The 20,325-nt window shown below is 38.5% G+C and overlaps 2 protein-coding genes across 2 annotated transcripts in view; one reads left to right on the forward strand and one right to left on the reverse strand.

Moving 5' to 3' along the window:
* Window positions 1-4,062, forward strand: part of LOC306863013 (short transient receptor potential channel 1) — a 16,666-nt gene extending 12,604 nt beyond the window's left edge. Inside the window, exons 10-13 of the mRNA XM_079406150.1 lie at window positions 325-512; window positions 1,100-1,301; window positions 1,816-2,010; window positions 3,014-4,062. Coding sequence (XP_079262276.1) covers window positions 325-512; window positions 1,100-1,301; window positions 1,816-2,010; window positions 3,014-3,241 — 813 coding nt within the window. The 3' untranslated portion in view covers window positions 3,242-4,062. The remainder of the gene's footprint in view (window positions 1-324; window positions 513-1,099; window positions 1,302-1,815; window positions 2,011-3,013) is intronic.
* LOC306863014 (procollagen C-endopeptidase enhancer 2-like) lies at window positions 4,046-16,401 on the reverse strand. Its single transcript, XM_079406151.1, has 9 exons — window positions 15,770-16,401; window positions 15,476-15,584; window positions 13,470-13,725; window positions 11,506-11,630; window positions 11,254-11,390; window positions 10,972-11,135; window positions 9,582-9,665; window positions 7,570-7,737; window positions 4,046-4,684 (listed from the first exon to the last, which is right to left on the reverse strand). The coding sequence occupies exons 1-9, from the start codon at window positions 15,853-15,855 to the stop codon at window positions 4,554-4,556; spliced, it is 1,260 nt and encodes a 419-aa protein (XP_079262277.1). The 5' UTR covers window positions 15,856-16,401; the 3' UTR covers window positions 4,046-4,553.
* Window positions 16,402-20,325: the final 3,924 nt, after the last annotated feature.

The raw sequence follows: 20,325 nt of genomic DNA on the forward strand, positions 1-20,325 counted from the left end.
CCAGCGTTTAGTTTATCCTGATACTGTAAGCGCTCGTTGTCACAGTTGTAAACACGATGGCTTTCTTCTTTCGTGAGGGGATTTGGCACCACGGCATCTTTGTTTCCAGGTGGAACAATAAAGAACGCGACACACACGACTCCCAGAAATCTTGTATAATTCAAACAATCCGATGACGACTTCGAAACTCCTGAAGCGTTTCCACTTTTGTGTGCCGTATGCATCAGACGTTCAGCCAACGGTCCGTAGGCGTGACGTCTGAGGCTAAGACTAGGACTGCTCAGGCTTTGATGTGGAAGTGATGTGGCATATTTGTCATTGCAGATCTCCATGGGCCAGATGCTACAAGAGTTTGGGAAGTTTCTTGGCTTATTCCTGCTTGTACTCATCTCTTTCACCATTGGCCTGACACAACTGTATGGAAAAGACAAGGACCTATCCAGCTCCAAAAATATAACCAAGGGCTGTGAGGGCATCTTCTGTCGAGAGCAGAGCAACGACACCTTTCACACGTACTTTGTATTTCATCTCATTTACACTAATCAGATAATTTAATAGTTAAAGGGGCCATATAATGCATTTTTTTATTTCAAAATGAAAGAATGTTTTTGCATCTTAGTTTCAATAAATGCTCTTCTTGGACTAGGGAGGAAGTTTTGAGTTCTGAGTTCTTCCTCATGATATGACCCATTTGAAACGCATTTGACAGACAAAACAGTTTTTAGCTTTCTGTGACACAAGCCCTGTCCCAACTGGCACACTTCAACTGTGCACTTGCGGTCTTGCAGACTTGCAATGGCTACCTGTCCATCAAGTCCACAAGATCGTATGGTTTCCCATTCATCATTTTAGCTTTCAGAAGGGTGCTCATGAGCACCCCCTTTGCAGCCGCTATGCTCCCTTTTGACTTCTACATGACAGTCAAAGCAGCATTACGTCATGAAAGTGTAGTCTCAGAGGAAGACCACAATGTTTTAGGGTGCGATTTGGGCCAAGGCCATAAATCATTGTTCTAAAGATGCAAGGTACCATGATGACCATGAAAAAAAAGGAAAAATGAAATATTTTACCATAATCATTTATCTTTAACTTTCTCCAGGTTTATGGGAACATGTTATGCCCTCTTCTGGTACATTTTTTCCCTGGCACATGTGGCTCTGTTTGTTACAAGGATTAGCTACACAGAGGAGCTGCGGTCATTTGTTGGTGCCCTTATCGTCGGTACCTACAACATTGTTGTGGTCATCGTTCTCACCAAACTCCTGGTGGCCATGCTGCATAAGAGCTTCAGACAGATTGCTGTAAGTGACCCTTGAGATGATTTGATGCTTTCATCATAATTTTCATAATTGTGTTTCTGACAAGTAGATTTAATAAAATGAAGTTTCACATATTCATTCACCAGTGTTAACATCACATAAACACTTTGGGTTCTCCAAACCTGATGGGGGACACAGAGATTTTAATGTGGTGTAATTGGTTGTTTGATGGAGGTCTATCCATTAGCATTCCTGTTCATTTCAACAACCTTTGATCAGCTGGCACATATAACACTGGAAATAGGTGAGCTGGAACCTGACATCAGTGCTTATGGACACAAAATCGCCTGAGCCATAAAGTGTCATGTGACTAATCAGTTACAATTGTGATAAATGGGAATACTAACAGATAGCAATCTTCGGGTATATTTGTACCAGGAAGATGTGAATGAGTACATATGCATGTAGTTACTTGTACATGTGGAAACATGCATCAGGCAGGTAGCAACAGGTAGTGAAGGCATTATTGTATCTTGATGATTTTATCTGCTTGCAGAACCACGAAGATAAGGAGTGGAAGTTTGCCCGGGCCAAGCTGTGGCTCAGCTACTTCGATGACAAGTGCACACTGCCTCCACCTTTCAACATCCTACCCTCTCCCAAGACCGTGTGCTACTTGGTCATCAGCTTGAGCAAATGGATCTGTTCCCACACCTCAACAGGCAAGGTCAAGAGACAGAATAGCCTCAAGGTGTGTAAGACATGTGTGAACATATCTTAGAAAATCTGCCTACTGTACTGTCTATCCATAGTTTGCATTTACTGATATATGGATAATTGACCTATTGACAATCAAGTAAAAACTCCTGCTCCTAAAGACATCTCTGCCCTGGAGGGCTAATGCGCTGCAGAGTTTAGCTCCAACCCTTATGTGGACAACCAAGGGTGTCCATATGTCCACCTGTCCATACGCAAAATAAAGACAGTAAATCTGCTTCAGTTTCAATCTCTCGAGAGCAGGAACAACAGAGAGCTCAACATTTATGACAGGGTTGTTCAATCCTGTTCCTGGAGGGCCACTGTCCTGCAGAGTTTCACTCCAACTTGCCTCGGCACACCTGGCCGAAGTTTCTAGTATGCCTCGTTAGACATTGATTAGCTGGTTCAGGTGTGTTTTACTGGGGTTTGAGCTGAACTCTGCAGAATAGTGGCCTTCCAGGAAAAGGATTGGACACCCCTGGTTAATGAGAACTGTCAGTACTCAAGATTCATGAACAACAACAACTATGAACAACACCATAACTACATACACCAGGGATGCCAATCCTGCACCTGGAAGGCATTACTTTAAACGTAATTGAAATACAACTGAACCAGGTAGTCAAGCTCTTTAAGAGTGCTCAAAACTTCTAGGCAGGTGGAGCTAAACTCTGCGGGAAGTTGCCCCTCAAGGAGTAGGATTGGTCACTTCTGGCACCGTGTTTATCTTTGGGCTATTTGTGTAGTAGCATAATTAACACGTAACATTCTATGTTACAGTTCATTTGTCAATTCAGTGGAAAAAAATTACACCACTTTGCAAAAGGTTTGCCTGGGCATTGGCCGAGAACTGGGTCTGGTATCACAGTGTGCACCCTTTTGCTGGAAAAGGGGTAACCTAGAATTGGTACCATGTTAGTGGAAGAGAGGCGAGCTCTAGACATATTATACCTTACAGTCAGCTTTCCAGTGATCCTCTAACCCTTTGCTTCCAGGAATGGACGAACCTGAAGCAGAAAAGAGATGAGAACTATCAGAAGATTATGTGCTGTCTTGTTCACCGTTACCTGACCTCCACAAGGCAGAAGATGCAGAGCACGGACCAGGCCACGGTAGAGAACCTCAATGATCTGCGGCAAGACCTCTCCAAGTTCCGCAATGAAATGAGGGACCTTTTGGGCTTCCGCACCTCCAAATATGCCATGTTTTACCCCAGAAGCTAAGCTCATGTGCATTTAGTAAAAGCGACCCAGCATGCTCAACAACGCTCTTCTTCTTTTTCTTTGGAAGATGAAAAAGTCCTGGGACTCTACTGGAATAGTATTAAGCTCTGTTTATTCTACACCAAAGCCTACAGAATCATAACTTATGTAATATTCTTGCATCCTACTTGTTTTCTAAAAGTGTCATTCTTTTCAAATAAATAACATTTATTATGAAGAAATGTTTTATATTGAACAAGCATAAGTTCTTAGTAACTTGAGTATTTGAACATGTATTTGAAGACTAATTCACATTTAATGTATTGTAAAGCAACGGTCTTCAACCCTGCTCCTGAAGACCAACTGTCCTGCAACGTTTATTTCTAACCTGCTTGTAATTTTGTTCATGTCAAGTGATCATGAAGACTCTGATTGACTGGTTCAGGTATGTTTGATTACCCACCTGAGCCCAGGAGCAGGGTTGAAGATGTCTGAGAATATCTAATATGATATGATTTTTTTTTTTTTTTGTATTTTGATGCTAAAAATAAACCTGAAAATAATTGTAGAATATGTCCCTTTTAAGAGTTTATTAAGGAGTTAAATGTTTGAATAGTGCCCTTCATAGTCAAGCACTCTGAGCCCTAGGCAATTTTAGAAACCGATGTTCTGACATGACCATGTGAAGTACTTGAATATTTTGAACTTTGAAAGCTTCCTTTAAATCTTCATTTTCAAATCAGTTGAAATCTGATTCTGTAAAAAATGAAATAAATTTACAAAAATACAATTAAACAAATACCAAATAAATCATGAAGACAATATCCAAGACTTAACTGATAATGAACTTTATTGTTTTCTTTCATTGAACAAATAATTTATAACTTAACATTTACTACTAGGTATCCGTTTCTATGAAAATATTTTATAGACAAAATGTAACACATCCAGCATGATTTCAAAGGTGTGCTACTAGTTTATTGCCTTTTAGACATCATCAACAAAGCTCCTCTAACCTTGCAATTTGATCAAACATCTAGAAATATCTTGTAAACTGTGCCATTCAAAACACCATCATCTTGATCTTTACATTTTAGCTTTCTTCACCTGTCATGTCTTACTACTTTTGCTATTACTGCCATTTTGATGCTCATCACAACAGTAAGAAGAGAAGTAGGAACCAAGAGAGCCCAACCAGGCATGTGCCATTTGCTTCAACAGTCCTCGGGCTCCTCTGGAGTGGGCGATGAAGAAAGTTGGGACATGCAGGGCAAATATGAAGACATCACACACCCATGTGTGGATTTTGAGACCAAAGATTGTCTGTAAGAGCTCAGCAGCGTTTGTTCTTCAACATGTTGAAGGCCCTCTGGTTCTTGGCCTTGAAAGCCATGATGAAATGATGGGGGGCGATCATTCCACGGCCCTCCTCATCTGCCTGGCCCATGAAGATGTAGTTCAAACCTAGCGACACCACACAGAAAAAACCTGAATGCAGTGACGGAACGGCAGAGACATTCAGGAAGTGCTTTGGATCAGCTTTTCTCTGGGGCCTCACTCTCGCTATCCACGCCATACGTTTATATACCGCATAAACATATGACAGTGATATTTCGTCATAAAAACATTTTGACAGTGAACTTGGCTGCTAACTTCAATGTTAACAAGCACTATTTAATGGGCTGACTAATGCACCACTAACTTAATGGAACAGCTGACCCTGAAAAATGTCTCAAATTTTGCCATTATTTACTTCTACTCATGTTGTTTCAAACTTACAGCTATTATTTGTATGTGGAACAAATTGATGGAGCGCCACTGTTTACCAAAATACTATTTATTTCTTATAATGTAAAACATTTTTAACTCTTTCTCCACCATTTTTTTAAGTTGCCAGCCCACCAGCATTTTTGAACATTTTCACCAAATTTTCATGGCCCCTGGAATATTTGTTGTATGGCTATTTGAACACAGCCTCTGCTTTTAAACAAAAAGCCATTTTATTCTAGCTTTTTTTTTTTTATCAACACTTGAATGTGGGCAAGTTTCATAAAAAAAAAAAAAATATATATATATATATATATACAGGTCCTTTTCAAAAAATTAGCATATTGTGATAAAGTTCATTATTTTCTGTAATGTACTGATAAACATTAGACTTTCATATATTTTAGATTCATTACAACACAACTGAAGTAATTCAAGCCTTTTATTGTTTTAATATTGATGATTTTGGCATACAGCTCATGAAAACCCAAAATTCCTATCTCAAAAAATTAGCATATTTCATCCGACCAATAAAAGAAAAGTGTTTTTAATACAAAAAAAGTCAACCTTCAAATAATTATGTTCAGTTATGCACTCAATACTTGGTCGGGAATCCTTTTGCAGAAATGACTGCTTCAATGCGGCGTGGCATGGAGGCAATCAGCCTGTGGCACTGCTGAGGTATTATGGAGGCCCAGGATGCTTCGATAGCGGCCTTAAGCTCATCCAGAGTGTTGGGTCTTGCGTCTCTCAACTTTCTCTTCACAATATCCCACAGATTCTCTATGGGGTTCAGGTCAGGAGAGTTGGCAGGCCAATTGAGCACAGTAATACCATGGTCAGTAAACCATTTACCAGTGGTTTTGGCACTGTGAGCAGGTGCCAGGTCGTGCTGAAAAATGAAATCTTCATCTCCATAAAGCTTTTCAGCAGATGGAAGCATGAAGTGCTCGAAAATCTCCTGATAGCTAGCTGCATTGACCCTGCCCTTGATAAAACACAGTGGACCAACACCAGCATCACTGACTGTGGGTACTTGACACTGGACTTCAGGCATTTTGGCATTTCCCTCTCCCCAGTCTTCCTCCAGACTCTGGCACCTTGATTTCCGAATGACATGCAAAATTTGCTTTCATCCGAAAAAAGTACTTTGGACCACTGAGCAACAGTCCAGTGCTGCTTCTCTGTAGCCCAGGTCAGGCGCTTCTGCCGCTGTTTCTGGTTCAAAAGTGGCTTGACCTGGGGAATGCGGCACCTGTAGCCCATTTCCTGCACACGCCTGTACACGGTGGCTCTGGATGTTTCTACTCCAGACTCAGTCCACTGCTTCCGCAGGTCCCCCAAGGTCTGGAATCAGTCCTTCTCCACAATCTTCCTCAGGGTCCGGTCACCTCTTCTCGTTGTGCTGCGTTTTCTGCCACACTTTTTCCTTCCCACAGACTTCCCACTGAGGTGCCTTGATACAGCACTCTGGGAACAGCCTATTCGTTCAGAAATTTCTTTCTGTGTCTTACCCTCTTGCTTGAGGGTGTCAATGATGGCCTTCTGGACAGCAGTCAGGTCGGCAGTCTTACCCATGATTGCGGTTTTGAGTAATGAACCAGGCTGGGAATTTTTAAAAGCCTCAGGAATCTTTTGCAGGTGTTTAGAGTTAATTAGTTGATTCAGATGATTAGGTTAATAGCTCGTTTAGAGAACCTTTTCATGATATGCTAATTTTTTGAGATAGGAATTTTGGGTTTTCATGAGCTGTATGCCAAAATCATCAATATTAAAACAATAAAAGGCTTGAAGTACTTCAGTTGTGTTGTAATGAATCTAAAATATATGAAAGTCTAATGTTTATCAGTACATTACAGAAAATAATGAACTTTATCACAATATGCTAATTTTTTGAAAAGGACCTGTATATATAATTTTTGTCAAAGACAAATGATTGGATTGGATATTTTACATATGCATCTGCTTACATATGCAATCGCTTGTTTCTGCTTCTTCGCATGTTTTGATCCATAGATTTTGTACTCTTTTAGATGATGTGTAATGCGCCCCCTACCATATAACAGTGAAATCACAGAAAGCCATAAAATTCTGTCTTAAATTACATAAAATTCCGTCAGTGGTGGAGAAAAAGTTAAATTGACACCATACTACTAAATGCACATTTAAGAGCAACTCGCTGCTTGAATTGGGAAGAATTTGTATGTTTTTTCATTACCGAAATACAACGAGGCATCGTTTTGTTTAGCAAACATTTGTGGAATGTTTGGTTTACTCTTTTTTTTAATCTTACACTCAAACATAGCTCACAGTTGAGTTAACAGAAAACCTGTTGTAAGTTATTTCAGTCTGTGGTAACTGACATCATGCTACAGATGCTGTTCTCAGAAATGAAGTGGAAAATAAACGGGAAAATGTTCTTGTTTTTACACACTGACAAACAAAGAAGCATTACTAGCAGGAACACAATTATATATTCAGTATGAGAGGTTACAGTGATGTGCTTCAGCAGGTCTCCGAGGCAGATGAAACTGTCCAGCATGTTAGTGTTAGCATTTACCAAAGCTGAAGAAGGCACTTACCTCGTCTGACGTAGGGGCACTTCTTGCAAAGGATGACAATCTTTGTGCTCATGGTTTTGCCAGCCTGCTGGATAGCAAGGTTACCTTCCTTGTAGACATTGATTATGGAGATGGTGGCATACATGCTACCTCCTCGCGTTACAGCGGTGATGACCGTTCCAGTGATCACTAATGGGTCAAAGAAAAAAAACTTTTAGAGACTACTTTTAATTACTTAGCTTGATACCAAAATTTGGGCTTTGACAACATTTTTGTCTTTATTAGGGGTCCTTTCTTAATTTCAGTACTTTTTCCTTCAAATAAACTAAACTATGGAAGCCCTTTTAAATAAATAATAAAACAAAGTAATTGTGACTTTTTATCTCAGAACTTTTTTTTTCTCGCGATTCTATCTTTTTCTCAGAATTGCATGATATAAACTTGCAAATCTGACTTTTTTCTCACAATTTTACATTTTGTGAGAAAAAGTTTACATCTTGCAATCCTGGCTTTTTTCCTCAGAACTGTGTGATATAGAGAGATTATGCCAACAACTGTGGTGTCGTCCGCAAATTTTATGATATAATTAGTACTGAAACTCGCAGAACAGTCATGTGTTAGCAACGTAAACAATAAAGGGCTCAGTACACACCCTTGTGGTGATCCTGTGCTCACTGTAATCATCTTAGATGTTGTGCTGCCCAATCGGACTGTCTGCCGTCTCTCAGTCAAAAAGTCCAAAATCCATCTGCATATGCCAGGATCCACACCAAGCAACAGCAACTTTAGCAAACTTATAATTTGATAAATAGGTTACCATGCATGGACAGCAAACTAATAATTTGATAAATATTTTGGCTCATTAAATAATTTGGCTAATTAAACCCAGCTATACTGTAGCAGTTTTCTACTTCCAGCTCCATTTAACACCTTTTAAAAATCATTTTAGATTTTGTCCAGTTGGCCAATTCTAGAAATATATTTAGTTTACAAAGGTTTGGGGTTGGTAGGATTTTTAAATGTTGCTGAAGGAAGTCTTTTTGCTTAACAAGGCTGCATTTATATAATCAAAAATAGAGTAAAACGGCAATATTGTGAACTATTATTAGTTTTCTATTTCAATATACTTCAAATCGTAATTTATTCTTATTTTCAGCATCATTACTCCAGTCTTCTGTGTCACATGATGATATAAACTCGCAATTTTGACTTTTATATCCTACAATTCTGACTTTTTCTCCTACTTTATAACTCACAATTGCGAGTTTATGTCACGTAATTCTGACAAGGTCAGAATTGTGAGATAAAATGTCACAATTACTTTATTTTTTGTTCAGTGGACTTCCATACTAAACTCCTGATAGAAGAAAATATTAAATATGGCTTATGTCTATTATTTGAACATGTATTTTCATCCTGACATCCTAAACTTGTGTTTATTCATTTGTGCAAGTTTGGATGGTAGATAAACTGTGTGATTATACAAATTTGACTTAATGTGCATGTAATTTTCCACCATCGTTCACATTCAGTTCTTGTTTCTAAACGTGACTCTACTCTCCACCGACCACAGGATTTCTCCATATGCAAGTCCAAGTAAACAGCAGAAATCAGAATGAAATAACTGCTCGCTCCTGGTCATGAACATTGCAGACCTGTTCCAGGGGCAGCGACTGCGGCCAAAGAGCTCGACTGAATCAACACTCCCATTTACCAACAGTTTACTCACAGTCCACTGCAGTCTATTTACACAAGAGCACTGTATCCCACACACAAATCCACTGTGCTGATGGCAAAAAACACTCAAGGAATCTTTTGAAACACACTGACACAAACCAGCAGGCCAAAGATAGGATGCTGAAAAAAAACATGCACTTAGATTACAGACAAAATGTGAACAATCGGTACTTGTTTCCACTTATTCTGTTGCTCCCCCACCCACAAGATCCCACCTCACTTTGCAGTTGTGTGTGTGGGTCTTCATGTGTCAGCAAAAAAAAAAGTTAGTATCAACTGCAGAGGACTTTTCTTACCAAAGTTGCTGGAACAGTAGTGGCTCTCAGGGGTTCCCTTCCGTTTGCATTTCTGTTGACACAGCGCTGCAGAGTACTTCAAAGCTGTAGAGAAGAGTATAGATAGCAAAAAAAAAAAAAATTGTTTTACTGTAGCTTACTGACTCTGAGCCAGCAGAGCTTATGAGCGAGGAAGTGAGGGTTAGGTACAAGCTTCAGAAATTGGATAAAGCTGATTTCAAAGAAGAAATGGATGTAAAATTGCCTGAAATTCTTCTCTGTCATTTACATATGTATTTATTAAAATAAATAATTTAAATAACTCAATGGACCAAATAATATGGACCAATTAAATGTATATATGCCAAAGGCTTGTCTGCTTAGGTTACCATGCATGGACAGCAAACTAATAATTTGATAAATATTTTGGCTCATTAAATAATTTGGCTAATTAAATCCAGCTATACTGTAGCAGTTTTCTACTTCCAGCTCCATTTAACACCTTTTAAAAATCATTTTAGATTTTGTCCAGTTGGCCAATTCTAGAAATATATTCAGTTTACAAACGTTTGGGGTTGGTAGGATTTTTAAATGTTTCTGAATGTTGCTGTATCATCAAAAATACCGTGAACTATTATTAGTTTTCTATTTTAATATACTTCAAATCATAATTTATTCTTATTTTCAGCATCATTACTCCAGTCTTCTGTGTCACATGATGATTGGTGATTTGATGATAAAACATTTCACAGGGCCTAATTATTGGAAATAAATTAAAATGAATGAAAACTATTAATAAAAAATATAAAAATTTAATTGTTAAAGTTTTATAAATTCAAATAATTATACATGCATTTTCATTATTAAATTTACACTTTAAATAAACCACTAAAATGAAAAAAAAAGACAGAAAATTATTTAGAATTTCTGAAAAAAAACATTACATTTTAAAAATAAATATATTTTAGAAATAATATACATTTTATGTGTTACAAACTAAATATCTAATTTATAAAAAAAGATGTAATGGTTGTTCAACTTTTAATAAATTGGTGTTGAATCATATTGTGAGTTTCATTATTTTAATTAATTAGACACACTTTTCAATTACTAAAATTTGATTTAACCATTAAAACAGAATTTATAACAATTCAAACGGGAAAAAAAAGGAATCCAGAAAAACAAAATATTGAAGAAAAATAAATAAATACAATTTCACAGAACATAAAACATGGTAGCATTCAAGTTGGGGATGCTGAGATTGGCATTTCAATAGGGATGTTTAATGAAGTCATTGACTTTTTAACCCTACGGCAACCCCTGTAATGTAGGCTAACATTAAGGTCACCAACTACATGCCGTATGATTAGAGAGAATTGCCCTCAGCAGCAGGTTTTGTGGGTGTACTTACGTATCGGTCTGGTGGTGGTGGGTGGTGCTGTCGTGGTTGGTGGAACGGTTGTGGAGGGAAACTTCTTGGGTCTAAATTTGTATTGACCAATAAAGCCATCCGCTGTTAAACTGAGATCTGAGAGGAACTGAATGAAGAGCTGATTCCCCTCTGAGAACACGGGTCTAAAGCAAAGAGATACATGTCAATGTAAAATGCAAATAAAGAAGTACTGCTAACAGCTACATGTTTATATTTTGAAATTAGAGCAAAGGACTGATTTAATACGAATTTTATACATACGCGGGTGGGCTGTCACCACAGTATTTCCCAATTCTTTTAGCATCATTGATTTCTCCACCATTAAAAATGGCTACATAATCATAACGGCAGTAGTTGTCCCTCTCCACATCAAATTTCTCAAATTTCACCTCTATAATCTGTAGACAAAAAAAACAATTTTGATGTATTATTCCTGTCTGTATTCAAGTTAAAGATAAACAATACACTACAAATTTAATTGAAACTGTAATGCAAATGAATAAATGAGTCCACCTGGTTCTTCGGTGCTACGATTTGCCAAGAACATGTGACTCCAGCAGGATAGTCTTTCTCTGGCCAGTTGGGGGTCTTGAAGGTTCCTGACGGCTTCATTAATCTCCCACCACAGTACTGATCCCCTGTAAACATCCATCCAGACAGGAGTTTACGAAATGTTTCCTCTTTTAAATTCCACGAAAAGAACTCTAAACATAGACTGAGCATCCAGCGTGAGGTCGCTCACCCCTAATTAAAAGGAATGCATGAGATAATTGCACAGCATCATATTTGGCCAGCTTTAAAATGTCCTTCCCAACAGTCTTGTCATTATGAGAGAGTATACAGACTTGTTTTAAACGTGCAGTAAGAAGGAATATCATGTGCAGTTCCAGTCTTAATCCTTTTTCACATCCGAGACCTTTTATCCAGACCCGCTGCTTCCAGAACTGAATCCCGCCAGCTACTGTTACACATATGTAACAGGCCGAGTCTGTTACACAACTACTTTGATTGTTACCTATTTGTTGCAGACTTATACAACGTAATTATAAAAGTACACAGACATAAGTTACTTAAAATAAAGTGTATCAAGATTGTAATTAAGTGTACTTCATGTGTATCTATACTGTACACCTTATCTAGCTGCACTTATGTACACATATGTAACAATCTTTTGGTTACATAAGTAGCAGTGTAACAGACTCGGCCTGTTACATATGTGTAACAGTAGCTGCCGATTGCATCTACATCATTACAAACTGTAAGTACGGGCTGTTCCATAACTTAGTTACATGGTAAGTACATTTTGTTTCATGTAAGTACAACAGCTACTGCTAAGTACTTAACTAGGTAATTACTCTATATCATGGACACCTTAAAATAAAGTGTTACCACAAGGACTGGCATTGTAACAATAAAAAGCTGGTTAAAAATCGGCAAACTGTCCTTTAATTGTTATGAAATTAATGTGAAAACAATGTTGAAAATATTAGTGGTTCTGAAAGTAGTGGCTCTCAATGAAAATTTAAATGTATTTAATTGAATTATATAATATATGAAATAATTATATAATTTAATTTAATTATACAATTGAATACCATAAAAAAAATTAATGTATTATTATTATTCATTTAAGGTGAAATGCAAAAATGTAACTTTTTTCCTTCATTAGATTCACACATAATGGGTAACCAAACTAAGCACTGACACAAAACCAAAACCTGATAACATCTGCGATCATGATGTGATGACTGCAAGCTTCCATTGTTACCAGCACACAACAGCTGTCTGTCAACTACTGATGGACAAAAAACAGAGACACAATCTAAATCATTAAAATTCCATCTGTCCTGCTCTGGCCAAGCAGACGACTCATCGCTTCTACAGTTACTCGGTGAGCAAGACGGCCTCTGGGGGTCTGACTAATCACTGAATCACCGGAAAACAGTCTGTGAGAAATTCCACATCATGCCACAAAATACACTGCAATGATCTCCAGCTTCCAGCTCCTACAGAGTAGTCGAAATCATCTGTCAGACCTTGCAGAGAAAATCCCTTTATGTTTAACTATAGGGAAATTAAAAGCAGGCTCTTCTTCCTTTTGTGTGAATCGACAAGATCTGTCAGTGATTTACTGAACGGAAGCTGTTTGTCTCAAAGATTCATTTCTCTTCCCCCTGCATTTTCTTGCCCTCTGTCTTCTTTATGAGCTGTCAGATAGCTCTTAAATTCTCATTAAAGTCGACCTTTGCCCTCTTAAACACAATGCCTTGTCCTTGCCTAATAATACCTGAATTTATGGATGGAAACATGGATTATTTTGGATGCAAGTAAGGGATAGGTGGTATGGTGGTTTTATCCATTAAACTTTAAACATCTTAAACACATTCAAACATCTACTAAACTCCTTTGGCTCTGTAGAGTTGAACAGAGCAAGTCGGTCCTATTATCTGCCAATTTTATGGTCCATTTGTTCTTACCTCGTTCATTTGGGTTGGCAGCAGAGTACACAGCCAGGAAGCCACTGCCAGCTGTATTGGCATCAGAGAACATTTGTACAAGCATCTTGTTGCTTGTAGAAACAAGGGCTCCTGGCCTGAATGTCCCACAGAAGCGGCCGAGACGCTGTCCATTGGCATGGCCACTGTAAACATCCACATAATCGTAGCGGCACAGGTTGTCACTCTCTAAGTCGAGAAAACGAAATGAGAGGACGACCACTTTGCCCTCTGGAACCTGCAAGAAACAGATGTCACAGAGACCCAACTGGATCAGAATGCACTTGCGCTCACAAACATCTGGCAGACTTTATAGTCATCCATTTATATTGGACTGACAGTTCTGATTTGATTACGTCATTCGCAGACAAGAAACAGGAAATGAAGAAGTGTGACTAATAGAAGATATATCATGGCGTGACCAACTAGCTGAATTAAAAGTACGCAAATTTTAAATCTGCAGGATTGCAAAACTTTTATATTTTGGATTATGTTGAATTATGTTTTTAAAAATGACACTATAGTGTTTGACATCCTATTATGACCTTTACAGTGTCTGTCTACAGAAATTTAATGTCTAGTGTGATTATATATATATATTTTTTTTTTTTATGCTCTTTTTTTAATTTTTTTTTTTTTTTTTTTCAAATGACTAAGTTTGTAATGTTGTGATTTATATCTCAGCTGGTTGGTTTGGTTCATGGCTTAGAAAAGAGAAAATTAATGGGGAAAACACGTCCTTTTCCAATAAATTATAGTATGCATTTTACTGCAGCAACATGGAAAACATTATGGAGCATAATTTAGATTCTTAAAATAAAGTGGAAAAACCCTCTTAGTCAGACAGGTCACCAACTGAGTCTCTTATATGCAATGACGGCAATGTGATAAAAAGTTAGAATGAGTCTGGAGTTGCCACAAGGATGTACTGTGGCTAGCAGCCAAACCAAAGACAGATCACAACCACACAAATACTGATTCTTGCCATGACTTTCTATTGCATCATCATTACAGTCCATGCAAATCAGAGCAGTATTCAAATTCCTAATATATTTTACTTTACTTATTTCACCTTAATATTCAGACATATTCATACTTTGATGTTATCTGTCTGTCTAGAATACAAGCTTTTTACTTAGTATATAATGTGCAGTGCACACTGTGTCTGACAAACTTTCACAGCATGTACTGTATTCAGTGAAGGAGTTCTGTAGATAAAGTAAATTATTTATGAATGCAGGTGTTGCGTGGATACATTCCTGGACATATATCACTTTAAGAAATAAGGTACAAAAGCTGTCACTTTTCAAGAAGTACAACTCTGTACCTTATTTACCCCCTAAGGGGGTATATTACCTTAGTACCTAGTAAGTGTACATATAAGTACCAAAATCATACATATCAGTAGGGTACAGCCGTAGTGACACCTTTTGTACCTTTTTCATCTGAAAGTGTACTGCAGATGGATTCAGGGTTGCCAGGTCTCGATTGTTTTTTAATGTATGTACATTTATAACACTATACTTTGCATTATATCACATTTGTATCAAATGACAACAACAATAACAAAATAATAATAATAATAATTTGAAATGTGAAAAAGGTCTATTGCTAATCAAAACTAGCCCAATTATAGTTTTTTTCCGCAGTTTTCCCTTCCAGCAAAATAGCATTTCCCTCAAACCTGTGGACTACAAAATAACCCACAGCAAAATGATGGAATGTGGATTAAAAACATAAAATTTCATATGAGGGACCTTTTCTTTCTTTTTCTTTTATTTAATTTATTTAATGTGTTTATTTTTTATGTAGAAAAAAAACATGATTTGGTGTTTAATTATTTTTTTTTTTTCTTGAATCTACATTTACTTAACATGGCAACACCAAATCATGTTTTATTTTTGCTGCAGTATATCAATATGGTTTTATCTATTAGAGCCAGAACGTCATTTAGCTGAAAACATGATAACTCAGTTTGAGTCTCTTACTGTAATTCTCCACACACATTTGGTATTCGGTGGATAGACGCCCGGATAACCCTGACTACCAATAACACCCGACTCTCCTGTGATATTCCCACCGCACGTGAAGCTCTGTCTAGACAAGAGAAAGAAAAATAAACACCTGCATCGATGCCGCATTCATTTCTACAGTAATGCCTCAAATTATGAATTATTATAAAACTTTCATATGACTGTTTGTTTTCGCATGTGTGTGAGATCCTCTGTGTGTGATCATACATGAGCTTTCAGTGCGCCTGCATCAAGACTGAAGAAACTTACCTGTCCGGAGTCTGAGCTCGCACCAGTCGTGCGTGCAGAATGAGCAGCAGAGCCCAGGTGAGCAGGACACCGCAGATCTTCCACATTATAAGACCTGACAGCGTGTCTTAATGATATTATTGTTCTCCGTCTGTCCTGAAGTTGCTCGGGGGAGATCCAGGGGCAGATGAATATAGCGTTTGTTCTGCTCTGTAGGAGGAGCAGCACGACAGCTGCCTTTTTCCAAACCTGTGATCAAAGATATGCAGAGAGAGAGCGAGAGAGAGAGAGAGAGAGAGGGGGGAGAGAGGAGAGAGAGAGAGAGAGAGAGAGAGAGAGAGAGAGAGAGAGTGCATGGAGCAGTGCAGCAGACTGAACCAACAGAGAAAGAAAAGGATTACAGGAAAGAAATAGCAATGCTAAAGGAAGAAATTCAGGAACTGAAAAATCAGAGAGAGGAATACAACAAACAACTGTCTGTAATGAGAGAAGTGAGAGAGCTAAGAGAAGACAGAAAGAAAACAAGTGAAAATGGAAAACAACTGCCAGCTCACAAGGAGCAACTGACACAGACAAGAGAAGAACTGCAAAGTTTAGAGCAGACTCCTCCTCCAACAACCACAGCCATCAACCCTGGCAGCGCTCCTCCACCTGACTCCTATAGTGTACACAGCCCCAGATCGTACTCCTGATGGACTCGAATGGCAAATTTGTTGATGAAAAGAAACTGTTCCCGAGAAGAAACACCATGAAAATATGGTGCCCAAACACACAGAAGGCCCTGGAGCTCTTGTGTGAAGAGCAGCTGGGTTCCCCCAGCCATATTATCATCCACACCGGCACCAACGACCTGAGAGCACAACAAGAGAGAGTAGCTACAGCTCTCGTTAATGTAGCAGAGAAAGCATCCTCAAACTTCCCCAACTCCAAAATCATCCTCTCCACCCTGCTGTTGCGCTCTGATTTCCACCCAGACACCATCAGGCATATAAACGCAAGAGTGTCTAGAGACTGTGCCCTAAAGCCCAATGTTTACCTGGCTCAACACCCGACCCTGAATCTCAACAGCCTTTACGACCATGTCCATCTCCACAGAAGGGCAGTTTCCATCTTTGCCAAGACCCTAAAGGACATTGCACTGCAGCGACCCAGTGGACACCCCATAAAGTCACTACAGAGACACCCTTCAAATCACGGCCCCATCCACTGGAGGAACCCCACGGCAGGCTCTATGCGTCACCCTGGAACACACCACATCACCAGGGCTGCAGCTCCTTCACTCCATAATTCACATGAACATCAGCAGGAGCAGCACCCAGGCAGCCAGAGCTACGCCGAAGCAGCCAGCAGATCACTGATAAACCCCAGCACCAGCAGTCCACAGCCAACCGAGTCCATCTCAATCCAGAGACCTCAGAAACATCCAGCACATGCTGACTCTGCTGTGCTCTCACCTAAAGAACCTCTTAGAGATCTCATATTATTTAATGTATTTTAAAAAAAAAGAAGAAATTTATATGTGGATATATTCTCAGATATGTATCATAATATTTAAAATATTCTACTTGATCAATTCATCATACTGATGTTTGTCTTGTTTTTGAAATAACAAAGGTGATTAAACTCCTGTTGGAATATTCAAGGACTTAGGTCCTCCATTTTTGGTGTTAAGAGCCAACATTCAGATTTCAAAAGAGAAATTCAGAATTCTGACATCATAATACTACAAGAAACATGGAATGTAAGAGATTTGTCCACTGGCTGCCCAATTGGGTTTAGAGAAATCATTTTACCATCAACCAAACTGAGAGGGGTGACGCAGGGCAGAGACTCAGGGGGGAATGCTGATATGGTACAGAACAGAACTCATAGACTCAATCAAATCTATAAAAATCGGAAAATCATACAAAAAAAAAAATCGAAAAGGATATTGTATCCACAGACCGTCACATATTCTTGTGTGCCACATACTTACCCCCGGCTGAATCTCCCTATTACAATGAAGAAACCTTTTCTATCCTGCAAGACGAGATCTGCCATTTCCAGACAAAAGGAAATGTTTTAATATGTGGCGACTTAAATGCCAGAACTGGAAATGAACCCGACTTTGTCAACACACAAGGAGACAAATATATTACAAACACCTGCCACTCTCTGCCCTCATATCACCTCAGAAAAAATGATGACAACTTCACAAACAGAAGTGGGAAAAGCCTACTACAGCTCTGTCAATCACTGGGCCTGTATATAGTGAACGGTCGCATACGAGGAGACTCTTTTGGTTGTTATACCTTTAATTCTTTTCTTGGTAACAGTACTGTAGATTATTTCATCACAGACATTGATCAAGTGCATCTCAGAGCATTCACAGTCAGGACAGTACGAAATCTTTCAAATAAAAAACACTGATCCTGACAACCAAGAACTCCGCCTTCAATATCATGAAGCTCTTAAAGTGTACAAACAAACTCTAAAAGCAAAAAAGGAGGAGCATACAGAACAATTATTTCAAACAATGGAGGAATCAATAAATACCAGTAACTTTTGGAACAATTGAACCACTCTCTATAGACCACAAAAGGAAGAATTGGCCATTCAAAATGAAAACATATGGAGGACACACTTTGAAAATCTGTACAAAACTATTGAAACAAATCCTGCTCGAAATGAAATAAAAACCAAATTAGCAATCACAGTAAATGAGCTAACAGACAGAGTACATGCACTAAACCCAACAAGGCATATGGCATTGATGGAATATTAAATGAAATGATCAAATACACAAATGACAAATTTAAACCTGCAATAACCAAATTATTCAACATTGTTTGAGTGTAGGATATTTTCCAGATGCCTGGAATCAAGGCCTAATTCCACCCATCTTTAAACAAGGAGACAAGTTCGAGCCAAACAATTACAGAGGCATATGTGTCAATAGCAACCTGGGGAAAATATTCAGTTCGATTATTAACATACGATTACAAAACTTTCTCAAAACCCACAAAATCTTGGAGAAAAGTCAAATTGGATTTCTGCCCAAACACAGAACATCTGACCACATTTATACCCCCCACACTATTATTAATAAGCACGTAAAACAAAACCAAAATCTGTGCTTGCTTTATTGACTTTGAGAAAGCTTTTGATTCAATCTGGCATGAAGGACTCTTTCTAAAACTACTGGAGAACGGGATTGGAGGGAAAACTTTTGATCTAGTCAGTACCATGTATAAAAACAATACATGTGCTGTAAAAATAGGGAACAACCAAACAGAATTTTTCTCTCAACGACGAGGAGTTAGACAAGGTTGCCCATTGAGCCCCACTCTGTTTAACATATATATAAATGAATTAGCCAAAGAATTAAACAATTCGACTGCCCCCGGCCCAACCCTGACTGAATCAGAAATCAAATGTCTCCTCTTTGCAGATGATTTAGTCATTCTGTCAAAAACAAAAGAGGGACTACAACAGCTCCTCGACATCATAGAGACATTCAGTCAAACATGGGCTCTTAGAATGAATCTAACAAAAACAAAAATCATGATTTTTCAAAAGAGACCCAGGTGTAAGGAAAATAAATACACTTTCAGAGCAGGAAACCAGGTCCTCCAACACACCCATGAATACACCTATCTGGGACTAAACATCAGATCAACAGGAAACTTCAATCTGGCTGTGAATGCACTGAAAGCAAAGGCACTGAGGGTCTTCTATATGATCAAAAATACAATTCAGTATCAAATTCCAATTCAAACCTGGCTAAAAATCCTAAAGGCAATAATCGAACCAATTGCACTATATGGCAGTGAGATATGGGGACCTCAAAAAACCCAAGATTTCTCTAAATAGGAAAAAGAAGAAATTTAAATTTGTAAAAACATCTTAAAAGCTAACAGAGTGACCCCAAACAACTCGTGCAGAGCTGAATTAGGACAATACCCAATAATTAATTAATATTGAAAAGAGAGCTGTGAAATTCCAGCAGCACCTGAAATCCAGTGATCCGAGCTCTTACCAGGCTGAAGCCCTGCAGAAGAGTGCACTTTTACAGCTGGTACTCACGCTACACCCAAACCAGCACAGCACAATCAGACCCAACCAAATCACACAGTTACAAAAACACAACTACATCGCCTACTGGAAAGATGCCACTAAAATACAAAAGAAGATGGAGCTGTATTTACACCTGAAAAGAGACTACAAACCAGCAGAATACCTGAGATGTGTAAAAGATCACAAATGAAGAAAGACACTAACGGAGTACAGACTGAGTGATCACTGTCTGGCTATAGAGAGAGGACGACAGCCACGAGAACAGAGACTGTGTTCACTGTGCTCGGCAGAAAGAGCTGGAAACAGGAACATTTCTTACTGCACTGTGATTACTATCACAACATCAGAGCTGCATATTTCACCAAATTCCAACCAATTAAACCAAATTTTATGGCATTACCAAATGCAGAAAAATTAAGTCACATTTTAGGAGAAAATTCCAAAATGATCACAACAGCAGCAAGATATGTATCAGCCTGCCACAAACTAAGACTGTCAGCCAGTGGAGAAAACTGAAGCAA

This window comes from Barbus barbus, assembly GCF_936440315.1.
Source record: "Barbus barbus genome assembly, chromosome: 44".
NCBI lineage: Eukaryota > Metazoa > Chordata > Actinopteri > Cypriniformes > Cyprinidae > Barbus > Barbus barbus.

Bases quoted from the DNA above. Each gene is read 5' to 3' on its own strand.
- LOC306863014 (XM_079406151.1), bottom strand. From the start codon at position 15,855: ATGTGGAAGATCTGCGGTGTCCTGCTCACCTGGGCTCTGCTGCTCATT. The intron at 15,585-15,769 runs GTAAGTTTCTTC...TCTCTTGTCTAG, and splicing joins CGAGCTCAGACTCCGGACAG to ACAGAGCTTCACGTGCGGTG. The intron at 13,726-15,475 runs GTAAGAGACTCA...TGTTTCTTGCAG, and splicing joins AATGTGTGTGGAGAATTACA to GTTCCAGAGGGCAAAGTGGT.